Below are 26,333 nucleotides of genomic sequence, written 5' to 3' on the forward strand. Positions count from 1 at the left end.
AGTATTTTTTCCTACTACTTAGTAAACTAGACATATCCCCCCTTTATAGCGTAACACTAATAAGGGAGGATTTTCGTCGTGTAGCAAGTGTTGAGTGTGTAGTATCGGTTTGAGACGCGACCCAGCTCCTTTAAGTAACTACTCATCTAAAACAGTGCATTTTTTTGTTTGTGTGTGCACATTTTGTCGCACATTTTACAAACGATTATGATACTAAAAAAGGATATTATGCTGCAATCGACATAATAAATGATATTTTAAGCGTTTTAAAAATACTAATCCTAATGCTATTTTCAGATTTTAACATTACACGTTTTGTACCGGTTTAATCTCAAAACGTTATACTAACGTGCCACTTTTAAAGCCATTCAAATCAATTTTAGATACTTAAATGTGTGGGAAGCTGACAATAACAAAGTGTTAAAGTGTTCAATAAAGGCTCGTCCTCGCGTTAAGGGCACCGTGTCGATTTGAGACGCGGCCCAGCTCGCTTAAGTAGCTGCGCAACTAAAATAGTGCATTTTTACACGTTTATTTTGCCTTTTCCAAACGTTAAACGTACAAAAGAGCGATATTACACTATAATCGAAGTCATAAATGCATATCCCTGTGATAAACAACTTGGATAGCTGAGTTTTCCTTCAGCGGAAAACGCCATGAACGTTAGCTAGCTAGATCCAATAGGTCCAATCGGACCTCGCTCGCATCGGGATTGCAGTGATTTAACTTTATATGCTCATTTAAGGAGAAAGTACGTGCATATTTTTCACTTATATGAAGTATATCGTCATTATTTGCGTCGTCGGTTGTTTGTTTTGTGGATACGTGGATTAAAATAGCTGCTACGTGCAGTTTGTTGGGTTGAGGGTTGGGTTGGACCTAGAGACTCTAGCTCGCTAAATGAGCGACGGCTTTCCGGTGAAGGCGGAGTTCAGGGTTTTTGGGCACGTAGACATAAGCCGAGATAACTTTCCCCCGTTTCTTTCAGCACGGCCACCTAAACTGCTGACCGACAGATATTTGCCTCCTATCGCCAGCTAATATTCTGTGAAGATGGTGGCAAAACAGAGGATCCGCATGGCCAACGAGAAGCACAGCAAGAACATCACGCAGAGAGGAAACGTCAAATCGTCGGTATGGATGGGAGTATTAACGCTGGATAACGGAAAAGAGATGGATTTATGTGTTTTTCTTTACATATTCAGGAGCTAAGTGACGTTTAAGGTGGTTGTGGGCTACTACTAATCGATAATTTAACGTTAATCTTTAATACGAAGTTGAAATTGTCACTTTTGGGAATTTTTCCGTTCCACCTTAAATGGTGCAGTAGTTCCATTCTGGCGCCTCAGGCGCCAGAATGGAACTACTGCACCATTTAAGGTGGAACGGAAAAATTCCAATTAAGCTGAAGCCAAACTCAGCTTTAACCTCATATTTAAGGTCTTAAACATAACAAAAATCCTCCAGCTCCACTCTAATCTCCTTCAACCAACATCTTCTCACATAATATCATATATTTAATATCATATTTCCACTATTTAAACCCCTTCCATAGAAAACCAACGTTGATGAGAAAGTCTCAGTGGGACCATGGCTCCTGGCTCTCTTCATCTTTGTCGTGTGTGGATCAGGTGGGTAGAAGATCAATATCCAGATTATCCCAACTAGAGCTGCACCGATCCGATATTAACGAAATTAGCTGGATCGGGTATCGGATAATTAGGCCGATCCGTGGAACCGATCCTTCCACTTTAATGTAGTACATTCATATCTGTGTTCATTTGTTATATTATATAAAGTAATGTTTAAGGCAGTCCTGATGCCTTAAGTCTCTCCCACATGGTGAGATGCATGGTTTATTAATTCAGCAATGGTATCAGACTGGTATCGAGGATTGGCCGATATGCAAAGCTTATGTATCGCTATCGGAACTACAAAGCTGGATCGATGCATCCCTAATCCAAAGCCATCAGTGGAACTACCACCACCATGTGTCTACTGGGTTTCATCATCATGTGGAATATTGATGATGGTCACATAGTGGAAAACGGCTGGGACTGGACTGAGACGCCGATTGACCATTATTTTTGGAAAAGTGGAGGGATACGTCTGGGGGTGTATGGTGAAAACCAGTAGATGCATGGTGGTGGAAAAGTTTGCAAAATGCAAAAGTTTGGACATCAATTCCATGTGTTGTTAGAGTGTAAATGTCACATCCCTCTACAGAGACAGCACCATTACTGGTTTATTAATTATTATTATCATTATTATTATTATTTTTTTTACTTAATTTAACATATTGCACATTAATGTCACATTTAATGTTGTAATGTCTCAAAGTGTTTTACTTATTTATTTTAAGTTTTTTTTTTTTTTTTACAGGAAACTATTTGAAATTATGTCTAAAAATGTAGAGAATTTATTCCCTTAGTTTCAGTTAGGAAATCACCAAAATGTGAAATTTGACCCAAGGTGCTCAAGCTTGGCTAAAGACTGTACTCTACCTACCAGCAAGTAGAAATGAGAAGCCAGTCGGGTTGGTGATGGTATCTGTGTCTATAGGTGTCTGTTTATTTTTGTCAAGCCTTGATTTGGGAACATACCTCGTCCTTTTTTCTTTTTTTGTTGTTTTTTTGCCCTTTAGCGAAACCTTGCATTAGGAGATAAGGAGGTTCTCTGCGCAAGGTTGGCCTGATAGCCTTTTTGGACGGTAAACACCACAAGGCTGCAGGTGCAGCAGCTCCCACCACTGTTTTGATTCACTCGGGCAGCAGACAGGCTGGGATAGCTGTTGCAACCCTGCTTCCAGCTTTCAGAAAAGCTTCAGCTTCAATCACTTTTTCATTCTTGTGCCTGATGTGGGAACACGGCAGGGTTCTTTGTTTTTTTTGGATTCGCCATCTGAGCCGTAATATGAAACAGACGTTGGCTGCAGATAAACATATGAAAGTCTTGTGCAGATAACGTGGAGGAGCTGTACTTAATAATGTACAGCTGTTAGAGGGGTTAGAGGGTTCTGAGATGACTGAGAGTGGCGTAGAACATCCAGAAGGCCAGAGTCCGGCTCAGGTCTCCAAGCAGAAGACTGAATTACATGGTAATTACAGTGTTCTTCATCGTTTAGTAACTTCTCGCTCACAGAATTCGTTGGGAACACAGCCCCTTTTTCTGTCCGCTCAGCGTTACAAGCAACATTTGCACTGGATGTTTGACATTTTGGCTCGTGCTTTTTTTCCCTCTCTGTTTCTGTTCTGTTTGTTTGCCCTGACATTTGTTGCCCCGGCGGTTTGGCAGACGTTTATCTGATGGTAGCGGAGGGGTGAAACGAGCACAAGGAGGAAAAACACACACACACTGTCTCTCAGCTTGCCTTAGAAAAGGAGATCGCTGGGTTTGGTGTGGCTGGAGGAGAAGGAAGGGTGCACCCTTAGAAGTGCAAAACCTCTTCAAGGGTGCTTCAGTAAAGGCAGTGGGTCAGTGTTTCTGTATAGAATGACCATGGCCACCAAAGAACCATTGGGATGCTGGAGTGATGGTATGATGGAGAACAACAAATGGTTTCATGTAACACCACAAAGTGTTAGAGTGTACAAAGTGTTTTTTTGAGTGTATAAAGTAATAAGCTCTAAAACAATCTCCAGACTGCTTTAGAAATGGTTCTGCTATCGTTATGGGTCAAAGAACCTCTTTCCACTATTATATAGAACCCTTATGGCTTAGAGTATAGAAGGCAACACCATGGTCCAATGGGACAAGTTCCACCCCCAATCTCCAGAGTATCTCAGAAGTGGTTCCACTATCGTTATGGGTCATAGAACCCCTTTTCAGTACTGTATAGAACCCTTATGGCTTAGAGTGTAGAAGGCAACACTGTGGTCCAATGGGACATGTTCCATCCCCCTGTATAAAGTACCTTAGAAGTGTTTGCATTGTCATTATGGGTCAAAGAACCCCTTTTTAGTACTGTATAGAACCCTTATTGCGTAGAGTGTAGAAGGCAGCACCATGGTCCAATAAGACAAGCTCCACCCCCAATCTCCAGAGTATCTCAGAAGTGGTTCCACTATCGTTATGGGTCATAGAACCCCTTTTCAGTACTGTATAGAACCCTTATGGCTTAGAGTGTAGAAGGCAACACTGTGGTCCAATGGGACATGTTCCATCCCCCATCTCCAGAGTACTTTAGAAGTGGTTCCACTCTCGTTACGGGTCAAAGAACCTCTTTTCACTATTTTATAGAACCCTTATTGCTTAGAGTATAGAAGGCAACACTGTGGTCCAATGGGACAAGTTCCAATCCTCCTCTATAAAGTACCTTAGAAGTGATTGCATTGTCATTATGGGTCAAGGAACCCCTTTTTAGTACTGTATAGAACCCTTATTGCGTAGAGTGTAGAAGGCAACACTGTGGTCCAATGGGACAAGTTCCACCCCCAATCACCAGAGTATCTCAGATGTGGTTCCACTATCGTTATGGGTCATAGAACCCCTTCAGTACTGTATAGAGCCCTTATGGCTTAGAGTGTAGAAGGCAGCACCATGGTCCAATAAGACAACCTTCACTCCTCCTCTCCAGAGTGCTGTGCAAGTGGAAATGTACCATTACGGGTCAAAGAACTCCTTTCCACTACTATATAGAACCCTTAGTGCGTAGAGTGTAGAGAGAAACTCCAGTGGCTCTGGTCCTCTTCTCCAGACTGCTTTAGAAGTGGTTCCTCTGATGTTACGGGTCAAAGACAGAAAGACGTGGCGTCTATTTTTATTGCGAGTCCAAAACCGCGGTGTTCCAGTCTCCCACAGCCGTCTCCTCAGGTTTTCCAGAGTTGTGGTGTTAACTGGGTTCTGTTGTTCTGCTCTTCTGCCCTCAGCCATATTCCAGATCATCCAGAGCATCCGAATGGGAATGTAACCGGGCGTGTGCGATTCCACCGTCCAACCACAACTCAGCATTCCGGCCTCCGCTTACTGTTCCTGGTTTCGCTACGGTGGGCTTTCCGTCTACAGCAGTCTTCAGAACCCTTCGGTCCATTTTGGTGTAAATTACTGTAATCCTGCTCCTTCTGTCAGAGGTGGACCAACCCGTCATCCCTCTCCTGTGCCTTATTGCGATGAGGAGAAACCTCCGAGCTACAAACCGCAGCCAGCGATCAATTCCAGTGTGTAGGAGTATTGTGCTGTGTTGTTCTCCGTGATTTCTCTCGGCTTCTTTGACGTTCCTCTGAATTATTATGCTGGAATGAATGTTTTGTGATGTTTTTATAATTGGAGTGGGTGTGTGTGTGTGGGGGGGGTTGAACTGACCAAATAGTGGAGACTTTGCACAGGCTGGAGCTTTTTCAGAAAACCAGTGAAAGCCAGTCAGAGGAAAGGTAGAGCACCTCTGACGGTGTCCTGCAAGGTTTGCTGCCATTCTTTAATTCCTCTCTGATTCTCTGATGCTAACAGCAGTCCTGATCGCTGCCTCCTCATATTTCTGACCAGTGTTTTGCTAAGCTGCGTTCGGCCTTTGTCTCATTCAAGGTTCTCAGGCACATAATGTTGCTCTTTGCTGTATGTGTGTTTTAAGGGGCGCTAAAAAAATCTGCAATCTCGGATTTGGGCCGATGCCACTAATGGGAGTTTGGAGATGTTCAAACCGAAATAAATTTTTCACGGAGAGTAAGTGTGTGTCTGTGTTTTTGGGGGTTTTTTTTTGGTTGTATACAGAACCTTACGAAGGAAATTGGTTGTTTTGCTGCCCAGGCTTGGCAGGAGAACAGTGCCTTGCCCAATGGCACAAACAGGAATCTCCAGTCAGTCCTGGGATTTGAACCCACAACCTTCTGGTTTGTAGTTGTGTTGTTTTTTTTATTGTCTCTTCGTGGCAGTTTCAGGTATGCTAGACAGGGGCATCTCTAGACTACTTGTTGTACTGGGGCGACTACCTTCCTTATATTATTACTAGTTATTATTATTATTATTATTGTTATATTAGTAATATTGCTGTCACACACTCATGAAATATTTCCTTCATCAGTTCATGTTGGCTAGATAACCCAGGTTTTTACAATTTTGGCTATATCTGAAACGCTCGTTTTGCAAGCTAGCGTAAATAAAGCCTATGCTAATGTAACTGATGCTAGTTTATGAATGCCTTTGCTTTAGCGGTCAAATATATATATTTTGGGGGCCCGAATGGTCCAGAGGAATATGGCGCTGTCGTTATGACCAGAGGTCATGCTGCTAGTTATTAGCTGCACAATTAGCCTGGCTCTGTCCAGGGTGCCACTCAAGTGCGGTACTAGCCGCCACTAGCGTCTGCTGGCCGATGCATTGGCTGCACACGTGTCGGAGGGTCGGGTGTTGGTCTTCACCCTCACTACTGTCTCCCCAAATTGGGAAGTAAATGGGTGAACGGTTATAGGTGACCTTATCCACAGCGTTAGTATCGCTATCATGGCCCTAGCATTGCTATTGCAGCGTTAGCATCCATATCTCTGCAGTCGTGCCGTGCCGTTAGCATGGCTACCTTACCTAGCACTGTTACTACAGTGTTTTTGTCACAGCATTAGCATCATTGCTATCATGACATTAGCACCGCTAATGCACCAGCTGCCGGCCTCGCCTAGCTTCGGTACCACGCCGCTAGTCACAAGCCATGGTCATGAGGTCCTGGGCCCTTCACACCTAAACACTAAGAAATATGGGGTCTTAAGGCTCCGAGGCCATGGCTTGAGTTCTTTACCAGGCAGGGTCACAGGAAATGCTACAGGAGGTCATTTTATACCACAGAATCTTTTCCACAATACAGAGCAGATATTTTGGGCCCAAACCCTCCACTGTTGAGATGCCGTTGACGAGTCGGTGCAGCCAGTGGCGGTCTGGCATGACTAGGCTTGCTTGGGTTTTCTTGTTTGAGTTTGAGCTCCAAGTTACCAGAAACGCAGCCCACGAAGGAGCAAAGGAAGATCACTGCAAAGAAAACGCCCCCGCTGGCCATCAACCTGAACGAGCCTGCGGTACGGAGTTGCCGTGAGACGCAACTTTCTGACCACAGCATCAGCAACCACAGCAGAGCATTTGGAGGTCAGTGTTGTCGCAAGATCTGCCTGCTGTCTGTCTACGTCAACGTCTACAACGTCTATTTATTCACAGGATATGACCTGATTTCCTCATTCTGAAGTAGCGGTACTAGTGGTGGGGATGAGTCAGAAGAGGCAGAAGTTCCAAATTCCAGTGTTGTTCTTGTGGTCATAGCACTGGGATGGGCTGCCAGCGCTCTGCCGGAGTGGACTGATGGAGCTGTCTTCATCTACAGGCTGGACCTATGAGGTAAAATCATTGGAGTTGTTCTCATCATCTCAGTTGCCAGAATTACCCAAAACATCTGACCTCCTTGTTCAGTGTCTGAGGGTTTTAATAAAGTAAGAATCTGAGCCACTTGGACAAGAACCAAACTGTGATGTTCTAGACGACTGGGTCAGAACATCTCCAGAACATCTGGCAGGTCTTGTAGGGTGTTCCTGGGTTATGCAGTGGTCAGTACCTCGCAAAGGTACTCCAAGGAAAGACATCATCATCAAGGGTCATGGGTACCTAAAGCTCACTGATGTTCAACTTACAGGACTAAAGGATCTGCTGTTAACTGCTCTCTTCCGTTGCAGGGTCATGCATTTGGGACCACCAGGGATATACTGTATATAGGGGGATTGTCCCCCATTTGCTGCAGGAACAGTCTTTACACTGGATGTTAGAACATTGTTGTGAATGCTGGATTGCAACCAGCCTTGGATGATAAGCTCGGACTCTCCAACTCATTCCAAAGGTATTGGATGGAGCTCCTCTAGCCCATGCTTAGCAGTGGGAGTGGTGACCTTAGACCAGGGACCCCATTTAAAAAAGATATGACACTTAGCCCCACAACTCAAACAGTTTTTAGGGCCCCTGCCAGTCACAGGCCCTTGGAATCATCCCCCCCCCCCCCCCAACTCCTGTGTCCTGCTAATTTGAAGGAGTGTCTGGATACTTTTGGACAGAACAAACAGGATGCAGAGATGAAGTGCATTGTTTTTTAATGTACGAGCAGGAAAATATGTGTAATAGCAGTGCTACATATCTCCTCCCCAATGACCATTCTTTTCCAGTCTAGGACTACCGTTACTACCGTGTTTTTATTTATTTATTTATTTATTTATTTATTTATTGGAAAACCATCCCTGAAGGTGCACTCTGAGATCAAATTCAGATCATAAGACACAAAGCAGAGTGATTAGTAGCTCTTCAGCTTCTGTTAGTAAGCATGTATCAGTATGAGGCTCAAGTAGAACAGGCGACCTCCACTGCTCGCCTGGACAACGGGCACTGGTCAGGAGAGGGGTTCTCCAAGTTAGTCCTTAGTGGCATCAGCGAAGAGTAAGAACCCAGAGAAGGTGCTGTCGTCTTCGCTGCTGGAATAAACTCCATTCCAGTCCCTCAGCGTCTCCAGCCACACCTGGTCCCCAGAGGACAGTCGGATCAGTAACATGTTGGACGCCTGGTCAATGTCCTGGCCGTAGAGGGAGTCGCGAGTGCGCAACTTGCGCACCCCATTCACCACCAGGGCTGCCCGTAAAGGCCGGTTGCGCACAGTGATGTAGTAGGAAAAGACGTAGACGCCTCCGTAGGTGCAGTTGAACTTGCTGATGGTGGGGTCCCAGTGGCCTTCCTCGTTGTAGATGACCTTGTCGAATTTGACCGGATGGCCAGGGGGAGGGAAGGACCTGCTAGGGAAGAGTCCAACGCTAAAAGCTGAACGCTTCTGAATGAAAGGTTCTCCTTTGGACCCCTTCATTCCCCTTAGGCCCCGCATCCCTTTCAAGCCTCGGACCCCTTTCATACCGGGCATGCCTCTTTGCCCTGACGGCCCAGGTGGTCCTTTTGTACCTTGCTCTCCCGGAGGACCCTGAAGCCCCGGATCTCCCTTCTCACCCACAGCTCCGGGAGACCCTTCAGTGCCATTGAACCCTGGCGTGCCCATGTCCCCCTTCGGCCCTGGTGGCCCAGGTTCACCTTTGTTACCCCTCTCGCCCTTCTCTGCAATGCCCTGTTGCCCTGCTTCTCCCTTTTCACCTTTTTCCCCCTTCATTCCATCTAGTCCGGCAGGTCCCATCAGTCCGTCCATGCCAGGATCGCCCATTGCTCCCTTGGTGCCATTTTGCCCGGGTTCCCCTCTTTCCCCAGGGTCACCTTTCAGTCCAGGCAACCCGATGTCTCCTTTGTCTCCTTTGAGTCCTGGCTCACCTGGAGATGTTACAAGGGAATAATGCCATTCCTAAAGTCAATTAACTCCTAAAGAAATTAACAAGTTGTAAACATTTCAGATCCCGGTCACAGGTGAACCCACCCTTATCCCCTTGCATCCCAGCGATTCCTGGTATTCCCGGCAGCCCCTTCTCTCCAGCTTCTCCTCGATTTCCTGAAAGAGGGGAAAAGTGAAGGGTGTGTACCATGTGTATTAGACTTTTCGGCACCGTTATCTCATGATCACATCTTATTTTTCTTGTGACGATCATATAAATAACTACGAATAACTTCAATATTCAACCTTACTAGGTTAGCTAGGTTAACAGGATAGGTTTGTACTAGGTAAACTAAATGGACAAAAGTATTGGGACACCTGCATATTCATCATTTCTGCCGGATTCAAGGGTATTAAAAACAGTTGATCCTGCTTTTGTTGGAGTAACTGTCACCACTGTCCAGGGAAGAAGAGCTACGAGATTGTGGAGGAGCATTGCTGTGAGGATTTAATTGCATTCAGCAACATTAAGAGCGTTAGTGAATGATGATCACCATCCACCTCATCCTCAACTCCCCAGCTTATCCCAAAAGTATTGAATGAAGCATCGGCCATCATTCCAGAGAGCACAGTTCTTCCACTGCTCCACATCTCAGTGCTGGGGGGCTTTATACCCCTCTAGCAAATGCCTGGCATTAGGAGGCAGCATGGTGCCAATAATAGGTTCATCATGTTTATCTGCTCCAGAGAGTCCTATTCTATTGGCAGTACTTCTTCTCTACAGGGATCAGACAAGCCGTGTCATCTGTGACATAAAGTGTAATAGGCTGATGTTTACTGACCTTTTTCTCCTTGCAATCCAGGAGCTCCAGGAAGTCCAGCTGGCCCTGCTGGACCCTGAAGTCCCATCTCACCCTTCTGCCCTGGACCACCTTTCATTTGGTTGGGAAAACAGAAAGACAGAAAACAGACTAATATTTTTACTAAAATGTTGGATTACAAAGCTTTAATCTCTAATCCTAGTCTTCCTTTTTTTCTTATTTCCTCTGACCTGGTGACCCCTTCTCTCCAGCAGGCCCCACTGGGCCCCTCTCTGGTGGACAGCACTCACAGAAGTTGAAGAAGCACTCGTTGTAGTCCAGAGTGTAGTTCCTCTGGCCGACTCCAGGGGGCATCATCGCTTCAGTGTGGTAGTCCGAAGAGTATGCATCGCTGGCATAGGTGGTGCTGTCAGTGGGAGACAGGGAATAGGCATCCATGATGGACTCTGTGGTGTCCTCGGTTGCCGCACTGCTGGACGGGATGGGGTTGATGGTGGTGGTGTGGCGAACCCCAACGCGGGAGGGCTGCTGGGAGGAACCTTCTCCACCCTGGGGCCTCTTAGTGGGCTTTGTCCGGAGTCGGTATGGGTTCCTAGATGCTAGCGCCTCTACCACTGCTACCGCCCCCAGTGCCGTTACCAGGGTGACCAGGCGGAGAGAACTGGGCATGTTGGTGATAATGTTACAGAGCGACAGCGGGTATCCTGGGCGGATGGATAGAAAATGGGGAAACGCTGTGAAGGACAGTAAAGAGTCCTCACAGGAGTGGCCAGAACACCATTCACAATCTAATACATTTGATATAATACATTAAATATGATTATAAACATTTAATAATTCTATATACCGTCCCATCACTATAATAATGATGATGTTGTGGCAGGGGTTCAAGTAGGTCTACATTGCATGGTGTACGTGTGAGGGTGGGAATAGCTCTCAAACCATGCAACTACACTATATCAATGCACACTGTGGGAAGTATAAGATCCTTGAGGAACCTTTGAAGGTTCTCCGGTTTGAAACTGTGAAGGAACCTCTTAAGATGCTTCAAAGAACCTCCCAGGAACCCTTTTCTTCTAAAAAAAAAAAAAAAAAAAACATTTTCTTGAAGGTTCCTCAAAGCACTTTGGCCAAGTTTCTCCACAGTTCCTAATGGAAGAACCTCCAAAGGTTCCTCAAGGATCCTTCCAGTTTAACTTACATCTCAGACCCACACTTGGCTCACGTTGTCAATTGCTCAGAGTAGAGTAGAGAGTAAACGCGCCAGATATATTAGCGGATTGCGCTACTAACCTACTTACTCGCATACACACGGCCGCCGGTGTTTCCACCACACAGCTCATCTTAAGTCGCGATTTCCGACCTTGTCGGGCGTGCAATTTAAAGATGGTCAGCATTTTTCGACATCCATTTAATTAGAGAATGTGGTTCCTGCTTCAAAAATGTGCTAACGCATAGAGCTTCCCTCAGGACCTTGCTTGTTGTTTAGCGAGCTAGCAATTTAGCACACCTTATTTTAAAAGCTAGCAGCTAACAGCCAGCTTTGTTTTCATTATTATCTAGCCTGTTAACTTAGCTGAAAGCTAATATAAAGCTAATTTAAGGTCATTTACAGCTAATCTGAAGCTAGGAACCTGAGCTAAATGCTCATTACTAGCAGTGCTGTTATCTCCTGCAGTGTGAGAGTGTGGGACAAAATCTGACCTGAGGTAAAATCTGACCATATACATATTTTTTTGTCATCCTGACTGAAATGTCATTGTGTTTTTTTCTACAGAATTCACTCTCGGTGGCTGTAAAAGAGCACTGTGTTGAAGCAGGCAGCTAAACAACTCAAAGCAAGAGCTAGCCAGGCTAACATACAGCGTCAAAACATGGTGGAGGTGGTTTCACACAGTATTACGACTAAAAGCCCCAGCGTAAGCAACAAGAGACCTTCAGACACCAATAACTGGACGTTTTTAGACATAGGTTCCTCAAAAAACTATTTTTACGCTGTAAAGTTTTTTAGTTTATTCTATGTTATTTATTTATGTTCATTATCTGCATCAATTGAATTAATTTTGCATATAAACATTTAAACTATTAATGCAGTTAACCCCACGTACAGCGCAGGTTGTAATATTTGCACTAGTGCTGATCACGGTTCACAAATACTTTATAAATACTGTAAAATTAAAAAAATATTTTACATTTACTGTTTATAACAAAGCATTTGCTTAGCCTACTGCATGAACGTCCACACAAGCTGTTTGCAGTCCATTAGGTCGGCACTGTTTTCCACATTGCTTGAATCTCATAAGTTTCCTCAAACTCCTCAAACAAAAGTTTAGCCGTTTAACAGAACGCAAGAACTTACCTTGTTGATGGGATTAGCCTCTTCTCACTCACACCCTTTCTAGCCAACACCACAACTGCCACCTTTAAAAGCCTGGGCCTCCCCGCTCCCTTGGGCCCAACCAATAAGAGGCCGTTCAGGTGCGCGGGGTCCGGTGGGGTGTACTTGGCATGGGTTTGAGGGTGTGATACCTGAGCAGAAGCTAATGTGATGTTTTTGAGTGGGTATCGTATCAGTCAGCCTCATTCTCATGCATCTGTACACCTTGGAGGGGAAAATAGTGGGTTTCTCCCTCACACATACACACACACATACACACACTGCATTTGGCATATCTTGCTGTTTAATCTAAACCACGTTTTAGTTTATACAGGATTCTTTGAATGGCTGTCTTTAAAGCTCAGTGCCACCCATGGGACGCTTTTTTTTTTTTTTTTTTAACCCTTTAGCAGGCGTCGTAACTGCCTGGTAGACGCTAACACTTGCTCAGGATTAACATCACACAGGATCATACTGTATGACCCATTTCCCGGCTAGATGGAATTGTGTGTTTTACCTTCAGATTGGCCGCTCTTCACAGCCATTTACTCTACAGGTATCCACCATAATTGGACAGTTGATAGGATGTCGTGGCTGGAGGGGTTCAAGTTTGGCTTAAGGCTTAAGTTGTAGGACCTTACAGTATGTTAATGAGCATTAATACAAACACCTTTACTCATTAGGCAAAAAGACCAAAAAATAGCCTTAATAGCCTGAATACGACCCAATCATCTCCTTTTAAGGATGCACATATTTAGTCAGGTGTGTCCAAACTTTTGACTGGTACTCTATGTGAGGCTGTAATTGAAGGGAAGGACATATTTGTCCATGTTTAATTAAGCGAACTTGATCATATTCCGTTTCTATTAAATTAAATTGACTGTTCTGTAATGCTTGTTAGTTCAGGCCTAGAATGGTCATAACTGGGCAAGTCAACCAGCTGGTTGACTTGTTTATCCACTTCTAGAGTGGGTCATCTAAAAAAGTTTGAACACAGTTTTGCCAAAATTGTATTTCTTAGTGCGACTTTTAAAGGCTGTAGTGGTGAAGTGGTGAAGTTCTTTCATAAGCCAATCAGGTTCCACATATGTTTTAAAAGAACCCTGATACTCCTAAACCCTTTAGAACAATAAGCATGAGGCTGAACAAGTCATGGGTTTCCCAAGGATCAAAGAGGATCAGAAACGTGGGGGATTTCAGCAAGGTCTCGCCGGTGTAAACACACCACACCTGGGAGTGAATGATCACGTACCTTACACCCCTTCAAACGCTAACGCTGAAGTTTCACCAGAACGTCTGAGCTTCACACACACACACACACACTGGTCGACTTTCCAGAACAGTCAACAAGCAAAATTTCGTACATTAAGCCCAGGGTCAAGACTTCGCTCAAGAAATCAAGGCTCTCAGAATTCCTAAAGCCAACACCGTCTGGCCGAAGCTCAAAGCGAAGCTAAATAATCAAAGCTAATGACGTTTGGAACGCAAAACAAAGCTGTGGCAGCGTTTCTGAAGCCTAGATAAAGGAAATTCAGCACTCGTGACTTTTATATTTCATCAGGGTGACCGGCTGAAGGTCCTGCGGGTGACCTTTTACAACCCTATACACTGTACTGACTCATGGTTGTAATGAGATTGCTAGCCATCGTTTCACTTCACACCTGACCTCAAAGCCATTGCTAAGCCAAAGCGATTGATTGTGGTGTTAATACATTGGACCGCAGGACCACGGGTGGTTTCCCAATGATCCAGTGATTTATGATTACGAGAGGCCATGAACTCTGTAAACTCTAGAAGCCTAATGTAAGACGCTACAAGTAAAGAATAGCGTACTAGCTAGGTAGCGTCAGGGTCAAAAACATGCATACACTGGCTCAGCGGTCTAAAGCAATGCCATTAGGGCCTGGGGGGGTCGCGATTTTGCATCCAGAGTTGCAATGTACCAGGTTCACTGGCAGCAAAACAGCCCCAGAGCCTGAAGCTGCTACCACCACCATGCTTAACAGTTGGTACAGTGTTCTTGGGGCTGAATGCCTCACCTTTGCACCTCCAGACTGTTCTTTTCTTGTCCATGTTGTCCACGCTTGAAGGTTGACTTACTGTCTAGATTCTGGCCTTCAGAAGGTCAACTGTAGGTCTTCAGATGCTCTCAGATGTTGAGTGGTAATTAGGCTTTGTGCAAGTGGAGAGCAGTGCAGGCTTCTAATGATCACAGCTGAATTACACATAGACTGTTTTCCTCTTGAAGGGCTTTGCTCTTGCTGCTCTGCTCTGCTGTGGAGGTCTATCCATAGATGTTTGATGACGTTTAAGTTGTGAGACCAGCTTGAAAACCTTCCGCTTGCTTGGTCCAAATATTTTGGGCATTTAATTGAATCCATTCTTCCTTCCACCACTGGCTGCAACACATGCCCAAAGCTTGATCCATCCACCCCCATGTTTAACAGTTGGCGAAGGTTACTTTTCATGGAATTCTTCTCCATAGCAACATATTTTCACATAATTTGTCCTATAGGAACGAAAGGGGTGCAAACAATTACACCAACTGCAAGAACCAGTGTCTCAAGGCCTCTACCCTACACAGGGCCGATGGGGTAAGTCAGTTAATGTGTACCATCTCAACATAAGCCAGACGTCTGAATCCCCCCAGTTTGGAGGCCTCTCCTCTTACAGTTCCCCCCGCTCTACTCTACTGTTGTTTCAGTACACAAGGGTGGCATTTGGGAGGAGAAGACGGGGGCTGGTGGGGAGTGTATATATGGGTGGGGATTGGTGTATGGACTGTTATCTGAGCTACCGTTCCCCACCTTCTCCTCTGCCCCTACAGAGCCCATGCATTAACTTCAACAGGCTCAAGTGAAGGGAGTTGAATGGCACGGCCTCTTTGCCAACTGCTCAGAATGCAGATCCTTTACCCACCTCCGCCTTCGCTGGGCTCTTTTCACTCGAGTGTGTCTCACTTTCAGTCTCACTGAGCTTCGCTGAGACCCATTTGTTGATTTATCGATTGAAGGATGCTTTACAATTGACGGTATGGCCAATAGCCTAGCCATTGCATAGCCAGACTCCAGCTTCTGGCAGCAGCGTTCCTGAGGAATCCTAGGCCATTCCTCATGAGCAATGGTGTCCAGTTCACTGATACTCTTGTGTTTGCTGCTGTAACCCCCTTCTTTAAATCCCACCAAAGATTTTCAATGGGATTTGAGACAGGAAACTTAGTGGACTAATTTGTGAGGAATGCTTGTATGCTTAGGTGGAACCTTGTCCTGTTAGAAGGTCCAATGGGAAAGTTCAGCTTCCTCATAGAAGGCATGAGGTTTTCTCCAATGATTTGATTGACTCCGTCTTACCCTCCACACTGCAGGTTTCCAGTGCCAGAGGAAGCAAAGTAGTACCAGAGCACCACTGGGCTTCACTGTAGGCACCTCCAGAGATACTGCTTATCCGTAGGCCTCTAAAGGTATAGTTAAGCTGTTTTTATTATTATTATTATTATTATTATTATATAATTATGTATGCTCAGTGTTATCAATGCATTTACACATCTGTTTCAATAAAAAAAATCAAATAGACATAAATCGACTTCTTTCTAAACTCCATGGTTGCATTTTTAGATGCAAGCACCTCATGGACTTAGTATGAAATCCATGTTTTCATGACGTCACAAAAACATATTTACACATTTTAAAATCGATTATGAATGTTTTAATATTTAATATTTAATTTTTATATTTATAAATCCTCTGATAGGAAGGTAAATGTAGTGTTTTGGGCCCTTTAAATGTTTTCCTAGCGAGCTCACTGTCCTTAAACACGGTGGGGTTTCAGCTGTGCGTCACTTCTTTTCCTACCCGTTTTCAGTACACGTCCCGCCCCCGTGCGACTGGGTTGGCTGCTCTTTTAACCGCTGCCTGAACTAGGATTGGTTACTAGTTTATACTCCCAACTAGCCAACCAATCATAGCGCAGGAGGGGCGGGACGAGTCGGGATGCTAATGAGCGCGTTTGTTGTGATGTACAATGGCATATGCGGGTTAGTGAACGGCTTCAACCGTTACCCCGATTTCTGGGTTTTTGGTCAGGATGGCTGTAAGTGTGGAGGTGTTTAATGCTGAACCCCGTCTCCTAAACCTGGAACAGGCCGGGAGGAGTGAGTATCTTCACTGCTGAGTGTCTCTCAGAGCCGGTTTACTCGTCCTCGCCTCCCGCAGCTGCTGGCTGGGAGGACAGCCGCTAACGTTAGCCAGCTAGCTTCCTCCCTTAAGACGGAGCAGCGACGGTCGCGTGAAGAAGAAAACGTCAGACAGTTTAGGTTATTTATTGATTTTACTTATTAAAAGACAATGAAAATACGTCCGTAAGTCTGTCCGGACATTTTCTCTTAGTCCTGTCCTCTTAGTTTGCATAATAATGGAGTAATTAGAAGTCAGCAGTCGTAGTCGTAGTCGTAGTCGTCGTCGTCCCCAGTCGTCGTCGTCGTTGTCGTTGTCCCCACAGCTTTCCTCGTGCGTGTGATGATAGCAGACACAATGACTCTGCTGTCTCTCCTCGGTCGCATCATGCGTTACTTCCTTCTCCGGCCGGAGACCCTGTTCCTCCTGTGCATCAGCCTGGCCCTGTGGAGCTACTTCTTCCACACGGACGAGGTGAAGACCATCGTCAAGTCCAGCCGCGACGCCGTCAGGATGGTCAAGGGCAAAGTGGCGGAGATGATGATGACGCACGAGGGTCTTGGGGGGCTTCGCGCCCTGGACGCAGAGTTCTCCAACACGTGGGGCTTCCGGGACGCCAACGTGGCCGTCTACTCCATCCAGGGCCGCCGGGACCACATGGAGGACCGCTTCGAGGTGCTCACCGACCTGGCCAACCGGAGCCACCCGTCCATCTTCGGCATTTTTGACGGCCACGGCGGCGAGGTGACGTAGGACGTTTGTGGCAGTACTGCATAGCTAGGTCAGATCTGCCCCTGTTGGCCTACACGTTGACCTCTGGGGGCGCCCTCGAGTCACATTTGCTGCTAGTCTCTAGCTAGGAAACAGCTAGCTAGTTTACTTACTTTACAGCTTCTAAAGTAAAGTAAGTAAAGTTTGATGTAAAATCGGATCTTGGGCTGACGTGATGAATCATTTATGGTGAATCGGCCGTGATTAGCAGTCTGAATTTTCAATACGGCGGGAGTTTTGAAGGCAACGGCCAGCTGAGGGCTAACTTAGCACTGCGCGTACGTGACATTTCTACGCGTTAGCTAGCAGAGATACTTAGGTTAGTTACGAAGTGGAGATTTCTGCTGTATAATATGTAGTTGTGACAAGTGTAATAAATTATTTACAAATATATTATATATAAATACATATATAATCATTTGAATTACTTTAATAGAATAACTTTTTTAAAATATTTTTATTAAAACAAAGTTAAATATATCTGTTTATATATATAAATATAAAACAAATTAAATAAAAAAAATAATAATACAAATACAACATGTTGGTTAAAAAAGCCTTTTAAACGGTTTAGCATAAAAAATAAAAAAAACCATGATTGAACATCAAAATGTTGATGCTACCCATGGCAGACATGGGTTCGATTTCCTAGCAAATACACCACACTACATATAAAATATATGTATTATCAGTGCTTTTAGTGTTTTAACACACCAGACTCATCAGTTCCCATCTTTTTTCATTAGGTTTGAATGGGAACCCTCAGATATGCCAGGTCTGGGATTGGGACGCTCCGGTTTGGCCTGTAGGTCTTTTCCAGTTCAGAGTCAGAGAGCAGTTTAAAGAATAAAGGGTTTAGCCTCAGCTGGCTAATTTCACAGCCGCTGTGTTTCCCTCCCCCCAGTCTGGGAGACATCTGTCACTTCACATGTGTTCCTCCACCACCCTTGGGATTACCACAGATGTTCAGATTTATTTTTTTTAAGATATTGGTACACCTCACCTTCTGTGCTCTGAGTTACTAGATAGAAATGGACCTGTGCTCTGCAGCAAAGCAGAAAAGGCATTTACTGGAATATACGTAATCTCAACACACCCAGTCAGAGCCGTCAGTACTTCTCGTTTCTGGAGTCAGCCTGACCCTGTATTTGTGACCCATTAACCAAGTTAGCTGATTCCCTGCTGAATGGCGCTCCATTAGAATAAAGGATGTAGCCTCTGGTAACTTCAAATACAGCTTTACTAATAAATCAAAATTAGGGGACACAATATTGATTATGTTAAGAACATATTGAAGGTTTGATTGAGGTTTTAGGCCCATGAATATTATTTACATTATTTACAACCCCGTCTCTACGCAGGGAGAGAGTTCTACTGTAGAAGCTCCAGATCCCATCAGAAAAGATAAAGCAGGTGAACATTAATCCAGTAAAAAGGAGAAACAAGAGCTTCTCATTCTGAAGAAAGAAAGTAGTGAGATCTTGTCTATGAGCTAGTCTGAAGAACAGAGCTCGGTTCCTCCAGGTTTCTCCTGGACGCCCCCCCAGTCCAGCCAGCACAGCGTGGAGGATGTGTTCACCTTCATCATCATCAGCAGCAGCAGCAGCTCACCTGATTTACCATCAAACCAGGTGTTGATCTGAGGAGAACTCTAAATAATACTAGACTCCATGAGAGAGGAGAACTTTGGAGATGTTCTAATGAACATTAGCAATGTTATTTGGATTTATATATAATATAAACCACATTAATTAAGATGTTATTATATGATAAATAATGCACTCTATAATGTAATACCTTCCCATAAGTTATCCGCCTCAAGATTTCACTTTTTAAAAACATTATGTAGGTTTAAGTGACATATGTAAATGTGATCTCATGGATTATTCTGGAAATATTTGCTTTTATAATATTGAAAACAGTGATTCCAAACGGTTAAAGGGTAGTTGTGCATATACAGGCTGGACCTGTAAGGGCTCACACTGGTTAAGAATGAAAATTCGGACTAAACGATGCAGTGGAGGAAGATTTGGGTTGCAGTCCCCAGTCTGGCTGCTCCCCGAAGGCATGAAAAACTGGGTTAAATGTTTGTGGGTCAATGAAAATAAAAAAGACTGGGCTGTAAACGACATTTGAGGAGATGAGTAGCTTAGGTTTAGGAGAATGCTTGATGTTTAGATTGCTTAGTTGGGAGTCTGGATTGAGCAATGGTCTAGGCTTTAATTTTGCGGAGCCTGCTGGTTTCAAAAGCCTGGGAAAAACAATGGTCAAATGATGTGATAATTGTCTTGTAAGGAACATGCATTTGTTCATTGTTCTAGATATACTGCCAGTGTCCACAACTCCCTCAGAATAGTGTATTGTGACTCATCTTTGTCCATTTTAGGTCTGATTATAGATGCCATCTGCAATAAATGCCAAATATTTCGCTGAAATGTGCCAATAAATCGTGGATATTAACCCAGAGAGGCAAGAAAGTTCAGCATGGTCTGGAGGTTCAGGATGTTCAGAGTTCAGGAAAGGCCAAAATAACCCAAACGAACAGCAGTCTTTACTGTAATACTGTTCTCCTGCTGTGGAACAGGGTTCGACTGACATGCTGCCACATGGGTGCTCACACTGCATGTGTATTACAGCCCCTAGGCAGAGTTCTGTCTATATCCAAGCTCTCAGCTCAGCAGAATATGGCGCCCTTGTCCATGCTGTGAGATAAAATACCATGAAAAAGGTAACGAGTAGTGGGTTGGGTAATTGGCTAATCTAAAATTAAGGAAGAAAACTGGGTAAAAATCAATCAATCAATAAATGAAATCAATAAATAACAGGTTAAAATGACCCAGCATATGACAGGCTTTAGATGATGGAACAGAATTGTTGGTTAGTGTCCTCCTCCAAGCGTGTTGAGCTCCAGGGCTCTTTTCATAGTCTGTTAATGGAAGTCACAGTTTTGCCCCCTTCAGTTCATTAGTAACAGTATTACTATGCAGATACAGACTCAAGCCAAGGCTGTAAAACCTCCACTGCCCAAGAATGGAAGAGCTAATTCCATCCTCATTGGCGCAGCATGCTCAGCCCATACAGTCATCTGAAAATCTAGACTTTATGAGTCGTAATATGATAGATGCATACAAAGCCCTGCATTAAAAATAGCAGGTGAAGCAGATGATTACATCATTCTGGTCCTCGCGGCGTGAACGGGTACTCTGAGGACGGGACGGGACGGGACCGCTCTCTCTAATGACTAAAGACATTTGTTCAAACAGCCGCAGCTCCCAGAGCCCCAGAGCCTTAGTGTGTGTGTGTGTGTGTGTGTGCTCATGACTGGAATTATGAATGAGGTCCATTAGGCCAGGCCGCTCAGCATGGAGTCCGAATTTACATCAGAATTATCACTTGCATCGAACGTAGTTGCTATGGTGGTTACTAGGGTATTCCAAAGGGTTTATATGATGTTTGCTATGGTATCCCAAGTGGTGACTATAGTATAAGGGCCTAATTGTGATGGCAAGTTGACCGGGTCAGAGCATCTCCGAAGTATCAGGCAGGTCTTCAGTGGGTGCCCAGAGCTCACCGATGCTCAGGAACCCCAACATCACAACTTACTGGACTTACTGGATCTGCTGCTGGATCGTTAGTCTCGGTCCCAGGTACCACAGGACACCTTCAGAGGTCTTGTGGAGTCCATGCCTTGATGGGTCAGAGCTGTTTTGGCGACCCGAGGGGCAAGATGATGGCACGAGCAACCCCGAATTGACTGACTGCAGACCGTGACTGAACACATTTCTCACCACATCTCTCAGCTCGCCCATAACAATGTCTCGAAACCCTTCAGCGATCGATCCTGCGACTCGCTGCTGCCTTGGCGATAATGAAATCAGAGAGGCAGGCCTTGGTCTTTACTCTGCTTGAGCAAGCAGGGCCGGAGCTTTTTTTCATAGAAACCTATGCATGATTTAAATTTGAGGGACTGCGTATGCAGCACGCTTTCGCAGAATAAGCAGAACGCAGCCAGGAGCTCTGCGGCATCCGCTTGGAGGACTGCTGAGAGAGGATCCACTGACGACATCCGACAGCATCCGTCCACATCCTGAAGGAACTCTTACACTGTCTCTGCTCACATTTCTCAAGATGTGGCTTGAAGAATGAGACGGTCACACTTTCAAACCAGCCTGTTTAAACCCCTAGAGAGTAAGAGTGATGCGTGAGCCATGCGGTTTATTTTTTTAATAATTACAGACAATAACATAAACAATATCCTGATAAATAAACTATAAAAGTGAATTTCCTGAAGAAAATGCAGAATTACTGTGAAGCTTAAGTGGTTTCCTCTTCCAGGCTGTTGCTAGGCTGTTGCTACGTGGTTGCTACGTGGTCACTGAAGTTAAACTAGTTTTTGCTATGATATTTTAGGTGGTCGCTAGGTTGTTCTGTGTGGTTGCTATGGTGGTTGCTATGGTGTTGCTAGGTGGTTATTCCAGCATCCCACTTTTTGTTATGGTGCTGCTCAGTGATGGCAAAGTTGATGGTTGCTAGGCAGTTGCTGTGGTATTTATTAGGTGGATGCTAAGGTGTTCCAGGTGCTTGCTATGGTGGTTGCTAGGGTTTTTCCATGGGATTGCCATGACATTGCTAGGTGGTTGCTACGATATCCCAAGTGTTTGCTATGGGTTCCTGCGGTGGTTACTTTGAGGTGGTTGCTGTGGTATCCCGTTGTTAGTCATGGTGCTGCTACGTGGTTTCTAGGCAGTTGCTGCTGTATCCAAGGTGGTTGTGTTTTTGGGGTTGCTAGACGGTTGCTGTGATGTCTTTAGGTGGTTACTTTGGTTTTGCTAAGTGGTTTTTAAGATGTTGCCAAACAACACGCACATAGCAACCACTTAGCAACGCTGTAGCAACCACCTGGGATACCATAGCAACTGCCTAGCAACACACTAGCAACCACAGTTAACATTCTAGATACCTATTGTATTGTACCTAAGTACCGTAGCAACCACCTAGTAACATGCAACCAATCATAATTACTCATATTTACATTTGAGGAGGTTAATTAACAAAAAGGTACAGCAGGCTGTCGTTTCTAAGCAAAGGGACGTTTGTCTGTTTAATTATCTTTAATTAAATATTAATAACGAGGGTTTTTAAAAGGCATCATTTCCATTTCTACTTTTATTTCTGTAATGATTTTCATAACTCTGCAGCTGGGTCACACTGAATAATTTAAAGGGTCTCTTTGTCACTGTGACTGAAGACTAGGTGACCTGAAGTGACCTCCTTTCAAGGACCGGTCCAGAGACCACTCTCTCTCTCTCTCATACATACGAATGTTCACGGTTAGAGTACTATCACATAGCCCAATTATTTGCCATCTAGATTAACAGGATACATTTCTGTCGTCGGAATTACTGTAAAGAGCAGACGGTCAGGGTAGTGGACAACGCTGATCCCCCGCCATAAAGTCAGAACCCCCTGCGTAATGTGGGGTAGGTCCCCCCTCATGCCGCCAAAACACTTCTGACCTGCTGAGGTGGTGACTCCACAACTCTTGAGACGTTAGCAACAGGTCTTTTAAGTCCTGTAACTGTAAACAACCACATGGGATACCATAGCGACCATCTACCAACACCATAGGAACCACCTGGGATATTCTAGAAACCACCTAGCAACACCACAGCAACCACTTAATAACCCTGTAGCAACCTCCTGGAATACCAAAGCAACTGTCTAGCAACACCTTAGACACCACTTTAAACACCGTAGCAACCACCTAGTAATCAACCAATCAACCATAATTACTTGCATTTACATTTGATGAAGGACAGTTATTATGTCCTCATGTAAGAAGACCTGCCTCATGTATTTGGAGATGTTCTGACCCAGTCACCTTCTAGAACCTCACAGTTTGGTTCTTGTCCAAGTGTCTCAGATTCTCACGCTTGCCCATTTGTCCAGCTTCAGCACCTTCATCACCTTCGAGAACTGACCGTCCACTTGCTGCCTACTCTGACCTGTCCTCAGTGCTGTACCATGTCAAAGATTTTTTTCTCCTTGTGGAAAATCCCACACCCTGCCTGCATCTCATTCATTCTGGCCAAATGCTCCGTGTTTCTGCAGGCGGCTGCTGACTTCGTGAAGGCGCACCTGCCCGAGGCTCTGCGGCAGCAGCTGCAGGCGTACGAGCGAGACAAGAAGGACAGTCAGCTCTCCTACGCCTCTATCCTAGAGCAGCGCATCCTGGCTGTGGACCGAGACATGGTGGAAAAGTTCTCTGCCTCACATGAAGAAGCAGGTAACTCACAGGCCCTGTAGATCATACACACTGATTTGGTTTCTCCAAGCTGCCGTCCCAGCTGGTCCCATAAAAGCTCGATTGCTGATAAATCTGGCCACCTGGCAGGCCAAGGAGGTGTTGCAGTCTGGTGGAGACATTCCTGGGAAACCCTTGGGAGCATTGTCCTGCTAAACAAACATGACCGTGGGATGTCCTGCACATATCGCTCAGCTGTTAGTGTCCATTGTGTCACTACTAGGCCTTCATACTTGAACCTGACTGCCACCAGATCCCTCTTGTTTTATTTGGATATATAAAAGTAGAGGTGTTATGGTACACAAAAGCTTGCACCCCTAATACAAACCATATTCATCATCTAATAATGTTGTATTTCATGTAAAATACCAGCAACGCTGAAATCCCTGCAACCTACGGAGACCTCAGAGTTGCACCAGACTGTCCCTGAGATGCCTTTCCCTTTTCCTCCCAACCTGTACAGGTACTACATGTTTAATGGCCCTGTTATCTGACCGGGAGCTGACGGTTGCCAACGTGGGAGACTCTCGTGGTGTCCTGTGTGATAAGGATGGCAACGCCGTGGCTCTGTCTCACGACCACAAGCCCTACCAGCTGAAGGAGCGCAAAAGGATCAAAAGAGCAGGTGAGGGAGAGGCTGCCTCGGTGCTGCCCTCATTCGGACTCATCTCTTCCAGTTCACTCTATGGTCACTTTTGTAGGATTGTAGAGCTTTGCTGCTCTTCAGGCCCACGATTATGAGCAAATACAGGTACAGTTTACCTGACCACTGGTTTACAGGACCACTAAGCTGGAAAGGCCAACTGCAGTACAGTAAAAGGTAAGCTTAAGGGTATAAAAAGACAGAAGGTTTGACGTTGAACTCCATGGATCTGTAGAAAGGCAGCACTGACCAATCTAACTGTGTGTAAACTGTAACAACAGCAGTGAGACCAGGGTTGGGAAACGTCAGTTTAAGGGAATGTCCTTTCGTCCACCAGGCGGCTTCATCAGCTTCAATGGCTCGTGGCGAGTGCAGGGCATCCTGGCCATGTCCCGCTCGCTCGGCGACTACCCCCTGAAGAACCTCAACGTGGTCATCCCCGACCCGGACATCCTGACGTTTGACCTCGACAAGCTGCAGCCCGAGTTCATGATCCTGGCCTCGGACGGCCTGTGGGACGCCTTCAGCAACGAGGAGGCGGTCCGCTTTGTGCGCGAGCGGCTGGACGAGCCGCACTTCGGCGCCAAGAGCATCGTCCTGCAGTCCTTCTACCGCGGCTGTCCCGACAACATCACCGTCATGGTGGTGAAGTTCAGGAGCAGTGCCAGCAGTAAGCCCGGAGAGTAGGGAAACAAGACAAGTGAGTTGAGAAATGTATACCTCGGAGGATGTGAGTATGACATGCTTACTGAGGGCCACTGTGCCAAACGGACACTTGTTTTAAACATCTCCAGACTTTTTCTAGAATTGAACCCAATTGGATGTTGAAGGGGCGCTTTTCAGAGACGCTGGAAGGAGCATTAGTACAATGCCTTGGCCATGCACGTTTTTTTTGTTCGTAGCGTAATGTATGTATATCAAATTCTGCCTGAGTGATCCGCACGGATCTGTATTACTGATGCTGCTCGTAATACCCTACCTACCTACCTACCTACCCCACGTATGGGTTCCTTGATCAAGACTGTGGTTATTTAATGAAATGACAAATAAATTGCTGCTTTAGCCCATTTGCTGCTGGTGGTAAAATTGAAAACTGTAAAATTGGCAATATTTAATAATAATTTAATATTTAAAAAATAATAATTTCAATACATACCTTAAACTTGAGCTTTTTCAAAGCTTTCAAATCCAGTTTTCGAGCATCTCAGAGTCGTTGCCCAAGCTTTTTCTTTATGTGATGTGATCTTAAGCTGTTTTTTCTCTTGACCCTGATTGTCTGGCATGGCGAACATACTGCTTTGGGCTAAAACGTTGACCTAAATCTTGGTATTGCTGGGGTAAACTGAAGATTTGCAACCACATTCTGCATGGCCCATTCAAAATGAAGACCACCCTTATAAAGCCACCCTTCCAATATCCAGTCCAGCAATACAAACATCAGCACAACATCACAACCCGTAGCTGGAAAGCTCCAACCAGGAACGCATAATCATCCTAGATGAAGCTCTAGTTCATGATTAGACAGCATGATAATACATGTACAGTACATGTAGTGTGTGTATATAGTAGTGGGCGGAGTCCTGTAGCATTACTCCTCCATTCCCAGCGACTCTCGATTGGTGCTTTAGACATCACTGTTGACACTGTTGACGTTTAGCTGCTGGACTGTTTCTCTCACATGACTAAAACAATGTACACATACCTTTTCCGGTGCCACTTCCATGGTTTTCTTTGAATCCGTGGAATAACTTTTGAACTGTGTGAAATGTGAGTCAGCACTGGCACCAGTAGCGCAGCGTTTCTGTTGCGACGACAAGAAGAGCCAGTTGCTTTCTTCCGCTGTGTTTGTCTTTGCGTGCCTGGTATGAGTGTGGGTGTGGAACCTTGTGGTAAGAAGCCTAATAAAAATGCCTTTTGCGTTCAGAAACTGGACAGAGTAACTGCTGGTGTTTACGCAGACGCCGTCTCCACACTATCCCCAACCTTCTC

At 45.1% G+C, this 26,333-nt stretch overlaps 3 protein-coding genes across 5 annotated transcripts; 2 read left to right on the forward strand and 1 right to left on the reverse strand.

Moving 5' to 3' along the window:
• Window positions 1–920: 920 nt before the first annotated feature.
• LOC140562609 (stress-associated endoplasmic reticulum protein 1-like) lies at window positions 921–5,658 on the forward strand. Its single transcript, XM_072688384.1, has 3 exons — window positions 921–1,134; window positions 1,556–1,631; window positions 4,869–5,658. The coding sequence occupies exons 1-3, from the start codon at window positions 1,054–1,056 to the stop codon at window positions 4,907–4,909; spliced, it is 198 nt and encodes a 65-aa protein (XP_072544485.1). The 5' UTR covers window positions 921–1,053; the 3' UTR covers window positions 4,910–5,658.
• Window positions 5,659–8,100: 2,442 nt separating this feature from the next.
• otol1a (otolin 1a) lies at window positions 8,101–10,746 on the reverse strand. The gene is made up of 4 exons (XM_072687004.1): window positions 10,308–10,746; window positions 10,099–10,188; window positions 9,362–9,433; window positions 8,101–9,258 (listed from the first exon to the last, which is right to left on the reverse strand). Exons 1-4 carry the CDS (start codon window positions 10,744–10,746, stop codon window positions 8,366–8,368), a joined length of 1,494 nt encoding a protein of 497 aa, XP_072543105.1. The 3' UTR covers window positions 8,101–8,365.
• Window positions 10,747–15,835: 5,089 nt separating this feature from the next.
• Window positions 15,836–25,411, forward strand: ppm1la (protein phosphatase, Mg2+/Mn2+ dependent, 1La). 3 transcript variants are annotated; one of them, XM_072687007.1, is made up of 4 exons: window positions 15,836–15,914; window positions 23,509–23,683; window positions 24,165–24,326; window positions 24,682–25,411. In XM_072687007.1, the coding sequence occupies exons 2-4, from the start codon at window positions 23,647–23,649 to the stop codon at window positions 25,029–25,031; spliced, it is 549 nt and encodes a 182-aa protein (XP_072543108.1). In that variant the 5' UTR covers window positions 15,836–15,914; window positions 23,509–23,646; the 3' UTR covers window positions 25,032–25,411. The 3 variants fall into 3 exon arrangements, with proteins under 3 accessions (XP_072543108.1, XP_072543106.1, XP_072543107.1); XM_072687005.1 differs by lacking the exon at window positions 15,836–15,914 and adding an exon at window positions 16,444–17,370; XM_072687006.1 differs by lacking the exon at window positions 15,836–15,914 and adding an exon at window positions 16,444–16,604.
• The last annotated feature ends 922 nt before the right edge of the window (window positions 25,412–26,333 follow it).

Source organism: Salminus brasiliensis, chromosome 9, assembly GCF_030463535.1.
Source record: "Salminus brasiliensis chromosome 9, fSalBra1.hap2, whole genome shotgun sequence".
NCBI classification, from domain to species: domain Eukaryota; kingdom Metazoa; phylum Chordata; class Actinopteri; order Characiformes; family Bryconidae; genus Salminus; species Salminus brasiliensis.

What these genes read in the sequence shown, in the direction of transcription:
- LOC140562609 (XM_072688384.1), top strand. Translation starts at nt 1,054, where the DNA reads ATGGTGGCAAAACAGAGGATCCGCATGGCCAACGAGAAGCACAGCAAG. An exon ending in GAGGAAACGTCAAATCGTCG is followed by an intron (nt 1,135 to 1,555) that starts GTATGGATGGGA and finishes CCCCTTCCATAG; the next exon opens with AAAACCAACGTTGATGAGAA. An exon ending in CTTTGTCGTGTGTGGATCAG is followed by an intron (nt 1,632 to 4,868) that starts GTGGGTAGAAGA and finishes TTCTGCCCTCAG; the next exon opens with CCATATTCCAGATCATCCAG.
- otol1a (XM_072687004.1), bottom strand. Translation starts at nt 10,746, where the DNA reads ATGCCCAGTTCTCTCCGCCTGGTCACCCTGGTAACGGCACTGGGGGCG. An exon ending in TGGATTGCAAGGAGAAAAAG is followed by an intron (nt 9,434 to 10,098) that starts GTCAGTAAACAT and finishes CCCCTCTTTCAG; the next exon opens with GAAATCGAGGAGAAGCTGGA. An exon ending in TGGGATGCAAGGGGATAAGG is followed by an intron (nt 9,259 to 9,361) that starts GTGGGTTCACCT and finishes TAACATCTCCAG; the next exon opens with GTGAGCCAGGACTCAAAGGA.
- ppm1la (XM_072687005.1), top strand. Translation starts at nt 16,969, where the DNA reads ATGATAGCAGACACAATGACTCTGCTGTCTCTCCTCGGTCGCATCATG. An exon ending in TTGACGGCCACGGCGGCGAG is followed by an intron (nt 17,371 to 23,508) that starts GTGACGTAGGAC and finishes GTGTTTCTGCAG; the next exon opens with GCGGCTGCTGACTTCGTGAA. An exon ending in TGCCTCACATGAAGAAGCAG is followed by an intron (nt 23,684 to 24,164) that starts GTAACTCACAGG and finishes CAACCTGTACAG; the next exon opens with GTACTACATGTTTAATGGCC.